Source organism: Buteo buteo, chromosome 5 (assembly GCF_964188355.1).
Source record: "Buteo buteo chromosome 5, bButBut1.hap1.1, whole genome shotgun sequence".
Classification (NCBI taxonomy): domain Eukaryota; kingdom Metazoa; phylum Chordata; class Aves; order Accipitriformes; family Accipitridae; genus Buteo; species Buteo buteo.
The window spans coordinates 35,124,721-35,137,815 of NC_134175.1; the positions used below are offsets into that span (position 1 = coordinate 35,124,721).

Genomic DNA, 13,095 nt, shown 5'->3' on the forward strand with positions numbered 1-13,095 from the left:
TTTGATAGGAATACTTAGGTTTTTCTTACGTAATTTTGTTATTTTTGCTGTAGGTCGAGAATGCACAATTGCATTGTAGGAGAGCTAATAGAAAGGTGACTATTTTAGCTGCCAAATAAGGAACGGTTGAAGCTTCTGTCCTCTGATGAAGTTGAAAAAATATTTTAATGCTTGGATTAAATGTATGAAGTAGTTATTTATGCTTCACTGATTGTCCTGAACTGTATGCAAGCAGATGCCACAGTTGTGATGAAGTGAACTTCAAAAGCAACTAAAGCATGACTTGCATGTGCATCCTCCTACAAAGTAAACAGCCCTAAAACCAACATGATAAAGTGATGCAGAGTTTTGATGCTGATAAATGCCAGGACTACTAGAAATATCTGAAATGTTTTACGTGACACTCTGATGTCATTCTTGAAAGAGTGAAGGAATAGCTACAATGACAATTTCCTGATTTTCATGAATAAAGAAAGTGTATTTTGTGGATCTCCTGCACACTTGAGGACTGTAGGGAGGACCCTTTCAGCAGTTTCAGCTTGCCCTCAATTTGCAAACATTTGCTACAGACATCTTTGAGAATCCGTAAGCCCTGTAATTGCTATCACCTGAATAAAAGTGCCTGTTTCATCCTAAGTACACCTTCCAAAGAAACCTAGCTTTGGAACATATGAACTGAGAGGAAAGTTTGTGTCATAATTTGTATTAGCAAGATCTTAGTTACTGACAGAAGGAGTTGTAGGCAAACTGCATATGGACAGTTTAGCTAGGCTATCTGGATTTTAAAATTATGGTTTGGTGTGATGGGCTCCTCATCTAATACATGAAGCATATACTCTTCTTACTACAGATGGAGATAACAGATCACCACCACCACGAGGGGGTTTGAGATATGTATGAACCTTCCTTGTGAAAGATGTGTGGAGATAGTTGCTGCCTCACAGATTAAAGTTTCCCTAACTTGGTCAAGACTATTCTCCTACTTGCAAAGGTAGTAACTTGCATATGTGAAGCCATTAAAAAAAATACACACTTGGAACTTCAGAAAAGGCTGGATTGGCCACACTGTTGTATTTGAATGCAAACAATAACCTCCAGAAGCTTCGCTGAGAGCTGGCTTTGTTGAATCAGTTACTCTTTTCAGTAACAGTGAGGTCTTGAAAGTCTGATACCATCCTAAAAAGGGTTGTGCATTTCACAAATTCTTTTCAACTCCCTGATTTGCATGCATATTCTTCCGTTACTCAGAACTGGGTTTTTTTATTACTTCTAGCCCTGTAAGAAGTCAAAATTAAGCGAGAAAACTATTCTGACCATTTAATCATGAACTCCAACTCTGACATCAATTCATAACCCTAACAAGGCCATGAATATACATAGGCATAACTGAGGACAAAACTTGTCTTTTTCAATTTCTGTAGCTGATAAATGAGTTTGCTTGGTTTTTTCTGTTTGTTTTTCTGGTTGAGACTGTCAAGCTAGATTTTACTTGTAACTGAGGAAGTTTGATACAAAAGTAACTGACAATATTTGGTGTCAGTAACTGAACAATATTTTTTCTGTAAATGCAGGACATCACTACTTCCTGATACTCAGTGAAGTTTTGGGGAGCTCCATTCATACCAACTGGAAGCACCTTCTGTCAATGTGATTATAGCCAATAAAACCCCTGAGATTCCTTGGTTACATATTTTCCAAAATGGAATTATAGTCTTCTAGCTTCAGAAATTCCAGCCTGTGAAAACCTAAGGCAGCTAGTATATCTTTCAGCTTCATCACTGAAAACTTGAAACTTTGCACAAACCTGTTAAGTGTAGAGAACAGCATGAGGACTTTCCATAAAGCATGTGGACTGAAATATTATCAAACTATTTATATGAATATTAGAATGTGGTTTCGGAAGGTTTCATCATCATGACTACACATCTAAGTGCTTTCTGGAAGAGAAGCCGTCTACTCCAGAAGAGCTAAAACAACTACTGAAAGTATCAGCAGTTGCAATCAGAATATAGTCACAAATGTTAAATAGTTTGTATAGTGTTTTTTGTCTTCTGAATAAAAGCTAAAACAATTACCTTTTGTTCTAGTTCATTCTTTCTGTAGTTGATGGTGATGGAATAGTAATGTCTGTTTAGTCCATGAATTAGTGCCTGTAAAATTCAGGGAAAAGTTTGCATAAAAATTACCCACCATTGAAATGAAGAAATATTAGAAGGGAAGAGTTCATTTAAATACAGCCATCTTCAAACATCACTTAAATAAAAGAAAAAAACACAAAGAAACAATACACAGAGACTGTAACTAGGTATCAAGTAAATATACCTGTTCCTATTTCTCTTTCAGTGTTCATTAACTGACAGTTATACTTTCTATTTCTAAACCACGGATTTTTTCACACAATAACAACTATCACAGGAATAAGTGGTAACTGCCTGCAAACATTTGACCGATACATATGCACAAACATATTTCTCTCAAATCCTTCCTCTCTCAATAAATTTGGTTATCACTTCTCTTAAAATATAAGGCTCTTGGTTACAAAAAAAGAGAAAGTTGGCTATCTACTTATTTGCAACCACTGCCAACATTCCCAAGTTCATTCTCTAAGGTACAATACAAAGAGAGAGTAGCTGAAGCAGTGATTAAACACATCAAGTATCAGTTAGACAATGTGCATCAAATTAACCTTGGATATTAAAGCTAATTTTCTTTTTTAACTTTAAATGAAAAAAAGCCTCTCTCATTTATAATTATGCCCTTTGCAAATTTGTCCTTAAATGTGTACATCACAATCTGATCAACTGAGATTAGGTTAAGTGACACCTTTATGCATGTATCTTCTATTTTGCTTATGTGCATTACAGAATTTTTTTTTTTTTTTTTTTTACATTTATGACTTAAGGGTGAGTTGGATTAATATTTGGGAGGTGGGGGGGTTAAGAAAATTCTGTGATAAATCCTCATCACAACTAAAATCATCTCTTTTTCAAATAAAATTTTACATATGAAGTATACATTTAGAAATGAGATATGATAAATCATATATAAAATATGCAGAATTAGTGGTAAATATTTCTTGTGTTTCAATCATTCCACCTATTTATGTTTAAACATATTCTTTACTGCTATGTAGAATGAATGTGTATTTGCATCTTATGCAACTTAATATTTCAGCATTCCAAAATTATCTGTATGAAAACTGAAAATGTTCTCATACATACATTTTAAACAGATTTCTTTTGCAAACACATATACAAAGATACAAAACTACTTGAATGGTTACATTTATAAGAACCAGCAGTTACAGATAACCATTGCTTATGCCACTTACTATAATTAAAATCACAAAATACAGGTTTTATCATCAATAAAGTAATTTATGGTTGAAACTATTAGCAATAAGCAGTTTCCACCGCTATTTTCTTATCCTACTCAAAATGACTGCATATGAGGTTTTGGGGTTTCTGTTTAAACTCAGTTGTAGATATTTAGGGAGTTTTCTAAAGCTCCTGAAATTTGACAAACAACTTTGCCTTCCCCCACTACCCTCTCTCTTTCCTCTCCCCTTCCAAAACCACTCTTTAGAAGAGTAGACAAACGTGAAAGGTAAACAACTGTTCCAATTCAAACCTGAACAGTAGTTGTAGTTTAGCCACTGCAACAGGTTAAATTAAAACCCATAAAACACTTTAAAGCAAAGCTTGTTCTTTGTATGTTTTGTTTGAAATGGAAACCACCATTCCGACAAGGCTTACAAATTAGATGCACAAAGAGCAAGTAAAAAAGCTGTTGATAAGGGAACACAAGAAAAACCATAAAAAAAGGAACGAAGTCAAGCCACACACTATTCTTATTCCTGAGATTTTAAGGAATGTCTTAAAATCCCTGCTTCTAGCCCAGCTGAAATCAATATTTAAGTTTGCTGCTGAGCTCAACTGGGTCAGAATTTTATTTATGACCTTAGAATAAAAGCTGAACAACACTGCAAGAGCCCTTCCAGTTTTAAGAACAGAGTATCATTTTAAACTATGATTTTTAGCTTAATGGTGACATTTGTAACAGCTCACTGTCAACTTGCAAAAAACCAACACAAACGAAAAATACTCACTCTAGCAACAGAAACCCAGAACTCCCATGGCCAAAATACACCACACTATAGTGACAGTGACCTTAAAACAATGAAGTTGAACAATACTACCAAGGTTTACAAGGGAGATCATTACACACGGTCCAGAAAAGCCAGTTAGAAAAGCCCTGAAACATGCAAGCACGGGCTCGCCTATATCCAATCAAGAGTATTAGCTGCTTATCTCATTCTCATTATAGTTTGCAGTTTTTACCAATTCGAAAATCAGAAGTAAAACACAACAACCTCCTGAAGCAGACACTCTTTAATTGTCTGATTTTTTTTGGCTAGCATTTTTATAAATAGTAAAGGATTTCAACGCATTAGTAATAAAAAGAACTGATCTTTTGAAAGATAGGGCCATGGTGATCTAGCAACTCCCAAAGGACAGCTCTCTTACAGCAGAAGTTTATCTAGCAAATATTACTTTTATTGTTCAAGTAACAGATCAAAAGAGCAGGAAGTAGGCTTCATAGCTGCAAGTACACATGCCTTTTAGAATGCATAGTAATGGAAAAAAGTTTTCTAGAGAGAAAAAAGGCAAAAACACTGAGGGAGAAGAACGACACAGATAAAAGCATTAATCACTCCAGAGGATACTTGTTTCAGGACAGAAGCTATTTCTCAAAATAAAGGTTTGTTTCATTGAAGACCAACATTTTTGTTTTACTAGTGAAAGTCAACTTCAGAAATCAAACTCTGAACATTTAAGTTTCACAAATGCTTGCAAAGAAATATAAGAAAACATACTCAAAAGAAACATTACATTTGAAGCAAAGCAAACATCCTATTTATCCACTGAATCTCCTACTCCACCATTCTTCAGCAAATTACTGCATTACATAAAAATCATAGATTAATTATTTAAGACACAATACAAGGTTTAATCTAGATTACATATTAGGTAAGAACCTATATAAGCATACAGTAGAAAGACAAGATTATTAAGGAAGAGGGAACTTTTTCCATAATTTGCTTCAGAATAACTTAACTTTAGGAAAGGTGAGAGGTTAATAAGCAGCAGTTTTAAAGTTGCAGTACTGAAAACAGTACCTATCTTGTATCATATGGTATGTCATCAATTGTCACTTTTAAAAGTTTGCATTTCCATAAATCTGTACTTCAACCTTTGCAGTACATACTTACACATGCATTCACACTTAAGTAGTTAATTTAGGGCTCAATTTTAAACCCTTCACATATATAACTCCACTGATGAATCACATCAATTATAAATGCATGCAGAAAAATTCTATAGAGAGAACAATAAACAATTTGTAGCTTATTGGTTTTAGGTACCTTTCCCCAAAATTGCTGAATAAATCTTGCAATTTACAGGAGTATCAACACTGGGTTTACCTGGATAGATGGCTTGTTTAAGTGACCCAGATTCGAAGTTGTTTGTCTTGGTTCATGTCCCAAGACCATCATATTAGCATTGATCAACCTGAAGGCATCAATAACAACCTGTAAAAACAAGATGTCAAGTCAATTCTTTTTAGAAAATGCAACTAATAGTGCCAAGCAACAGTGGACAAGGCACAATCAACTCTCATCTGTTTTTGGCCTTTATCCAGAAAATCATTTAATTATAATATTAATAAAAAAGAGCCTCCTGCTGGCTATGCTATCAGCACACCACACTACCTTGTATCGTAAGGTGACACCAATTATTACCTTTTGCATGGAGCTGTAAGTTTTATATACATGATATCATCATATAACATTGAATTTTTATGTATGCTTACTCTAAGCTTCAAAGGTATGCATATGTTTGTCACCTAAATCTTATCCAATCAAAATGAATGACAGAGAGAGACTAAAACTGAAAGTGAGCACAAGCTAAGGGACTAAGTCTAAAGCCCAGTCCTGTCACATCAATTATACTACCACAATACTTGAAATGACAACAAAATTATAGCCAGCAAGGAACTTGCCCCATGTATTCCCTTCTAGTCAGATGCTTTTTGCTTCTTGTGACTACGAAAGGGTCTATAAACTGCCTGATGGATTAAAAAGTCCTTGTCAGTGTCATGCTCAGGAGTACAAAATAGAGTAAAAGAAAACCAAGGTCATTTATGATTTAAAGGTACACAGTAGGTAGTATTCAGTGCCATTTCATTGCAAATAAAGTAAAACCATCACTGATTTTTATTCTGTCCTGTGCTGAATTTGTCTATGAAAAATCTTTGGAAATACAACTTCATGGCCCCATACAATAAAACCCTCACCCCTACCCAATGCCTCTGTGAGGTGAAAAAGAACTGAGAACATACCAACAATACACTCAAACTCAGTCTTACTGGGTACTCTCCATTACAGATTTGTAATTGCAAGACGAGATTTCTCGTTTAGGCCCCAGTCTTAACTGGACCAGTGCACGTACAGCCTTGTACATCCACAGAAACAGTACCAGGCATACTTTACAGGCATAGTGTCTGCACATGTTTGAAGAGTTATTGTAGCTCATTGAACTAAATACTTTAAATCTCCTTTTAACAGCTTTTCTACAACTTTTTTTATTCCATTCCTCTCCATACTATGGGTTGGACAACAGATGCATTTATATGGCTGCTTCGATATTTTGAGGCATTAGACCTGAACCAAATCTTTTATGTTGAATAAAAAAGAAATCAACCACTGTCACTGCAAGTCTGCAGAGAAAGCAGCATCGAGTCTCCCACCTTGTTCTAATACTTTCCTCTCCATTTACACAAATATTAATAACTAAATACATATGCAATTTATTAGGAGCACTTTATAAATATTGAGGTTATTCATGTGGAAATAAAATTAATTGGCAAGTATTTATAACAAAGAAAAATCATCAAAGTGTAAATGGAAAAAGCTTAATAACTTATCACCCTGCTGTATTTACTTTTGAGACCCAACTATTTCAGTTGTGTTGAGTGACTCAGTGCCACTAAGGGCTATTGCCTGGACTCTGCTGACTGGCCAGATCCTATGTCAAGTCTCAAAACTGCATGCAGAAAACGTACAAAAAAAATCTTCTTTATTAAAAATGTTAGGTTGTGACCCAATTAAAGTCAGTTAACAGTGACAATTTTTTCTGAACAATAATAAAATCAAAACACATTTCAGATTTAATATGCAGCAGAAGCATGCCATCTGATACTAATGCTACAAAAAAGGAATTAAATTTTAAAAAGCATAATTCTCAAAAAGATCTGAAACAGTTTCCATATATATATTCTTTATAGTAACAAACAAAATAATTTTATTTTTTCCTTTTTTATCACGATTAGATTTTTTTTTATCTCAAAACACTTGACAAGCTTTTGTATATATCTCTCTGTGTTCCATTTCAACCAGATGCTCCAATTTATGCACACCTGGAAATGCCCAACCATAACAAACAGGCAGTATAAATTTAAAACTCAAGCAAAGCAAAAAAATTCCACACCACAGGTTCTTCAGAGACTAGCTAGATAAGGGGAAAAAAATCCAAGCAAGTAAAAATTGACCCTGAGGAGCAAGAAACATGAACTTGGCAGTATACTATAATCACAAGGAGCTGCTTTATGACTTACTAACAGCCATGCTTCTAGAATTGAATATAACTGAGAACTTCACTAGACAATGCCGAGCTTATCCAAGAACAAATGGCATTGTCCAGCATGGATTTGTTTTGGGACTTGAGTCACGTAAAATGAAAAGAAAAACCAATATAAAAAAAATGATTAAATGTGGTTTTGATAATGAATTCAGCATTTCAGTTTGTGTTCGCAAGGTTATGTTTGGATAAGTTTCACATTAAAATATGAGAACTAGCTGCTAAAATATTTGGGTGATACTGAATATTACTCTAGCATCTTAATTCTGACCAGAAGTAATTTTTCTTATGTTTCAGGTACTACCTGTGTGGGAAAGGATTGCCCGCTCTATCTGTCCTCCTGAAGGAATGAAATGCATGTATTTCCTAAGTAGAACAAATATCAATCTAACAGAAAGTGGTATGAAACATTAAATGACAAATCACAAACATTAAGCTTTAGAAAGGAATAAAAGTGCAATTTCTACCATCTCAAAAAGATGGTACAGGGCTACAAAAAGTACACGTGTGAATGATATTTCTTGTCTCAGTTGCACTGTGACAACCAACGGTAACTAAATACTTTAACTACACTAAGATTAAAGGAATTTGCTGCTATCACTATAGCAACCATCTTAAAGAAACTAACATGCTCAACAACCTGGAGGCTAAATTTAGACCTAATACGCAATAAAAACATAAATACAACAATAAATCCTACATATTCATTTCTATGAAATGTAATAGCTTTTTTTCACAGTGAGCACAAATCAGTCCCTTCTTTAGAGGATTATATCAAAATAGACTCATTAATGTCCACTGTATTAATGAGCAATGGGTGAAGTAGGTGTTAATTATGCCACAGTAAGATTCAAGAAAAAAACCCCGGTGAGCACTTGAAGGTGTGTACAAGCTGAAGTCTCCCCTCTAAATTTGTATATTTTGAAGTACAGCATGATGCAATCAGATGACAGCAACATGGTCACCCCGTATTCTACAATGGAAACTTTAGACACAGTATTTTGAATAAATAACCTCTAAGGATTAATTAAAAGCAGCACAAAAACCTGCTCAGTTATTTTTCTTGTAAGAAGTCAGTATTTCTCATAAAAAATTTTAAGTTTTCATTGTACTTAAATTATCTAATGCAGCTCAGCGTGCACTGTTTTAGTGAAAACTATAGTTTCCAAGCTTCAGGCTTTACAGACTTTCTGTAAAGACACAAAAAGTTAAACAAAAGTCTGTGCCATTGGGATATTTTCCAGATATATGAAGGTAGATATATTTTTTTAAATGCACTTCCATAGTGCAACTCTTTCACCACTTTGACCATTTAATTCTTCCTAGTACAAGTGTCTTCAGACTTTTCAGAGGTCATTTCAACAGCAGACAGCTTATAACAAAACCATTAGCAGTTTGGCTAGCTTAAGGAAACCTCTTACTTTCCTTTTTTGTTTATTATCACTGCATGAATCTGCAGCATATGAGAGTTTATAATTTCTCAGGCTTGTTAAATTCATGTTAAAGGTCTGTTTTCTTGTTGAATAAATTTTGTTCATATAATGCTGCCTATTTCATATACTGAGTCTTTAATAGCACCTTTGGTCTATGCGCAACTCACAGATCAAAACAGAGGACTAAAATAGGGGTTGATGATGCTATTTACATGTGTGATTCCTGCTGTCTTCTTGTTAGTAGCTTTAATATAATAGAAGACCTTGTCTGTTTTGTAATTAACACATCTTTACTGGAGAGATATTTGGAAGTGATTGCTGTGAATATACTGGTTAGTAAAATAAACACAATCACACACCACTTTCTGTTATCAGACAAATTTGTGAATTGTACACATTATACTCCAGATCAACAAACTGTGATATAACAGCCAAGTAGAAGACACATTTATATAACCCTTTATTTTTCTGAAAATATGTATTCAATCTGACCTTGCAAATATAATTAGCTTGTGGGATGTGTGGATTTCAGTACCATGGATGCTTTACTAATTGCAGCTCTTGGAAAAAGATACTAAATATTTGGAAGCTGCCAATACAAAATAAAAACTGCATCTTTTTGTACATCTGTCTTAGCTTCAAAAAGCATAATAATCTAAAAAACAATAACTATACAGCATTTTTTAAGCATTTCTCCAGGGTCAACAACCCACAGTACAGCCTGCGTAATATATTTTTAGAAAAAAAATTTACAATTATCTTCAGTGTACTTTAATAAATTTGAGAATAGCTACAATTAATATGATTCATAGTTATTCACAATCTGAAGACAAGCACTGGACTCCTCAATTGCTAACTAGAAAAAATCTGGCCTTTATAGTCTGCACATAGTTATTAAAAATAATGGCTTGATTAAAATTTAGGATGCTTAGTAGCCAGACTTATTTCAGCTGCTTCTGAGAGGGTGAATGCCATATATATATTACCACTTTTTCTAAAACAGGCTTAATAACTTTGTGGGATATTTTTTACCACCCCCACCCCCCCAAAAAAAAAGATAATTTCAAGAGTACTTTACACTTTACACACTTGATTCTTAAATCCCTCCAATATCGAATGTACAAACAATATTGAAACAAAAACAGTCCTGTTTTGCAAGACCCACTATATTTTAATGGTAAACTTCAGTTAGAAATGTCAGCCTTTTATGTTTAAATTAAAAAAATTTCTAACATCAGTATTTTTTCCAGTGAAGAATCTATGACATATGGTGACTATCTTTGAAAATGTATTGTGTCCTTGGAATTCAAATAGCAATGTATTGTTTATGCCATATGTTTATGAACAAACATACCAGTGCTTAAAGACAACTCTGTGAAGGATATAATGTGGTTATGCCAGGTGTGGAAAAAGAAGTAATGTCCCATCTAAAATCTCTTTTATCACCTGCAACTGACCTGTTATCAACTGCTTAGTTTGTTTCTAGATTCTTTAAAAATGAAATGGAACATGTGACCTGAGAAGTGCAGCTCGGGTTTATGACCATTTCGTTATTTATGCTGCCATGCACTGTTAGACAACTACAAGTGAAGAACATCTTCTGTCCCCTGTAAGCCCACAACATAAAAAATTCAAAGAAATCTTACTTTTTATGCCATTTCCAATGAAAAGCACTAAGAACTGAAACTGACTCATGCCAAATGCATATCACTGAATTGCTGTGATTGTGAGTTTGAAGTTTGCAACATGGAAATTATTTATAAAATGTCAATTTTAGCTCTGGAAAATATATTCCTAGGAGTATGTGCATTTTCCTTCTCTGTCCTTAGAGAATTGCTTACTTGTGGTCAAATCCGCAGTACAACTTGAATATCCATACTGGGAGGGGAGAGAACTACAGTATAATACATTTATCTTGACAAGTGAGGGCATGCATCCATAACTCCCAAGTAGCAAAGCCACAAGTTTTAAAGCTATATGCCTTAATGAAGATAAATGGACTATTCTAGATCCACCATGGCAAAAGGAAATTAAACATTTAATACTTTTCAACAAAAAGTCTTCTTGGAACTTTTTTTGTTTTAAGGACGGACATGAACTGAAGTAACCTATGTATATGGTTTAGTAGGTAAACATACATCACTTCATTAAATCACAAGAAGTCCAAAGGACATTGCATAACAAATTTTTAGAACACCAGCATTGATATTAACAGTTTTGGCATCCCATTTAAAAAAATTAGGAAGTAAAATATGCAAGATGTTATTCTGAATATGTGCAACTACTATCAAAAACGTTGGTTTTCAAACAAAATGGTAACGAAACAGTGGTATACTGGCAGTAATGAAACAGTTCAAGACTTTGTAGTTTATGGCCAGGTTTAGAAAAACACATTGTGAACTGAAAACACTGAGTGGCCTACACTATAGTGCAGACACAATTAAACTCTTACAAATGTGATTCTTCAGGGAAAAGAGCATCAATCATTACTGAATCAACAGGAATCAAACCAACACAAATATATCTACCTCCTTATTCTCCAAATCAGGCTCCTATAGACACTCGGTTCTTGCCTAGATCAATTTAAGATGTTTGCATCTCTGATATGCAGGCTACTGCACCAAATGCTCTGTTCAGTCAATGTTAAGAAATACCACAGTACTGTAAGAGTATCTAAATGCACTAGACATGGTATGAAATGTACAGAAATGTACCCTTGAAATTTCAACCAAAATTACACATTGTAAAGTTATCTTCTCTATTTTAGAATTTTCCCCTTTACAATAGAAAAGTGTTAGCAAGTCCAGTTCTACCAATGGAAGTTGTTCCAGGTATAAAAGATTCTGACATAAAGTTGTAGGTATCACATGTTTTAAAATATATTTTCTTGTAAAATATTATCTGCATAATAATTCACAATAAACAGACGTCTCCAAAGCAGTAGTGACAATATAGTCAATTTACTGTTTTGTTTAGTTGTTTTTAATTAATACATTCAAGCTGTACCCTAATGACTGTTGAATTCACTTGTGTCTAGGGAAGACTTATTAAGGTAAAGGTTATTAAGACAAATGCACCAAGTAGGGAGAGCTGGGTATATAAAGAAAATCTTGTTAGGTGGCTCCAAGCTACTTAGCATGCTCACAAACTTAATGGGCTATTTTAAATTTCAGATTTCAGGCATTATACTAGTCTCTCCACACATCTCATTTTAAGGATTGCTTTTTTTTCTGCCGCCTTAAAAAACAGTCACCATCTCCAATCCTGTGGTTAATTCAAACAAACAAGGGAAAAGGACAGGTTCAAAGGAAAAATGATAGCACTCTGATAAAAGAGTGGAGGTCTGAAAACATGGAATCTTTCAGAAAACTAGTGTAAAACTTGTTCAGCTGAAGAAAATTGTTTAGGCTAGATGATAATTCTAACATTCAGAAGAGTAATTGTTAAATCTCTGTCTGCTTTGGTTTCACTCTTTTAGACTATCAAGTAATTACCAAGTTATAAAACCATTCACATACATATTTGTCTTGATAAATTGGGAGGATTTGCAACACAAAAAACTGTCTCAGGAAAGGAGTTCAGCTGCCTTTCCCCACATAAGTCACCAAGCTGAGATAGTGTAGTGCATAGAAAATTTAATCTAAACTGGAACGTAAAAGTAACAGGAGAGATCAAAACTATTTGCAAATTGCTATTCTTATGGTCAGCACTCAGCAAAATAACCATCTCTTACTCTGAAGAGTTAAAAACTGAAATCAGGAATTAACAAAACCATACTGCTCATATACATAAGTAATCACGCAAAGGTTGTCACCTAGATTTAGAAATACCAATGGGCAAAAAAAGAGGAAGAGGAGTGTTTTAAGGAAGAGGTTGCCAGAACAGGTCATCCAGCAAATGAAAAACAAAGCTCTGTTCAACCATATGATCTATTGGTTTCATGGTGGCATTTTATCCTATGC

At 34.2% G+C, this 13,095-nt stretch overlaps 1 protein-coding gene across 1 annotated transcript in view; it reads right to left on the reverse strand.

Moving 5' to 3' along the window:
* Positions 1-13,095, reverse strand: part of PSMD14 (proteasome 26S subunit, non-ATPase 14) — a 48,553-nt gene that overhangs the window by 4,372 nt on the left and 31,086 nt on the right. Inside the window, exons 8-9 of the mRNA XM_075028580.1 lie at positions 5,486-5,593; positions 2,076-2,150 (exon numbers count right to left, since the gene is read on the reverse strand). Of these exons, the coding sequence (XP_074884681.1) occupies positions 2,076-2,150; positions 5,486-5,593 (183 nt within the window). The remainder of the gene's footprint in view (positions 1-2,075; positions 2,151-5,485; positions 5,594-13,095) is intronic.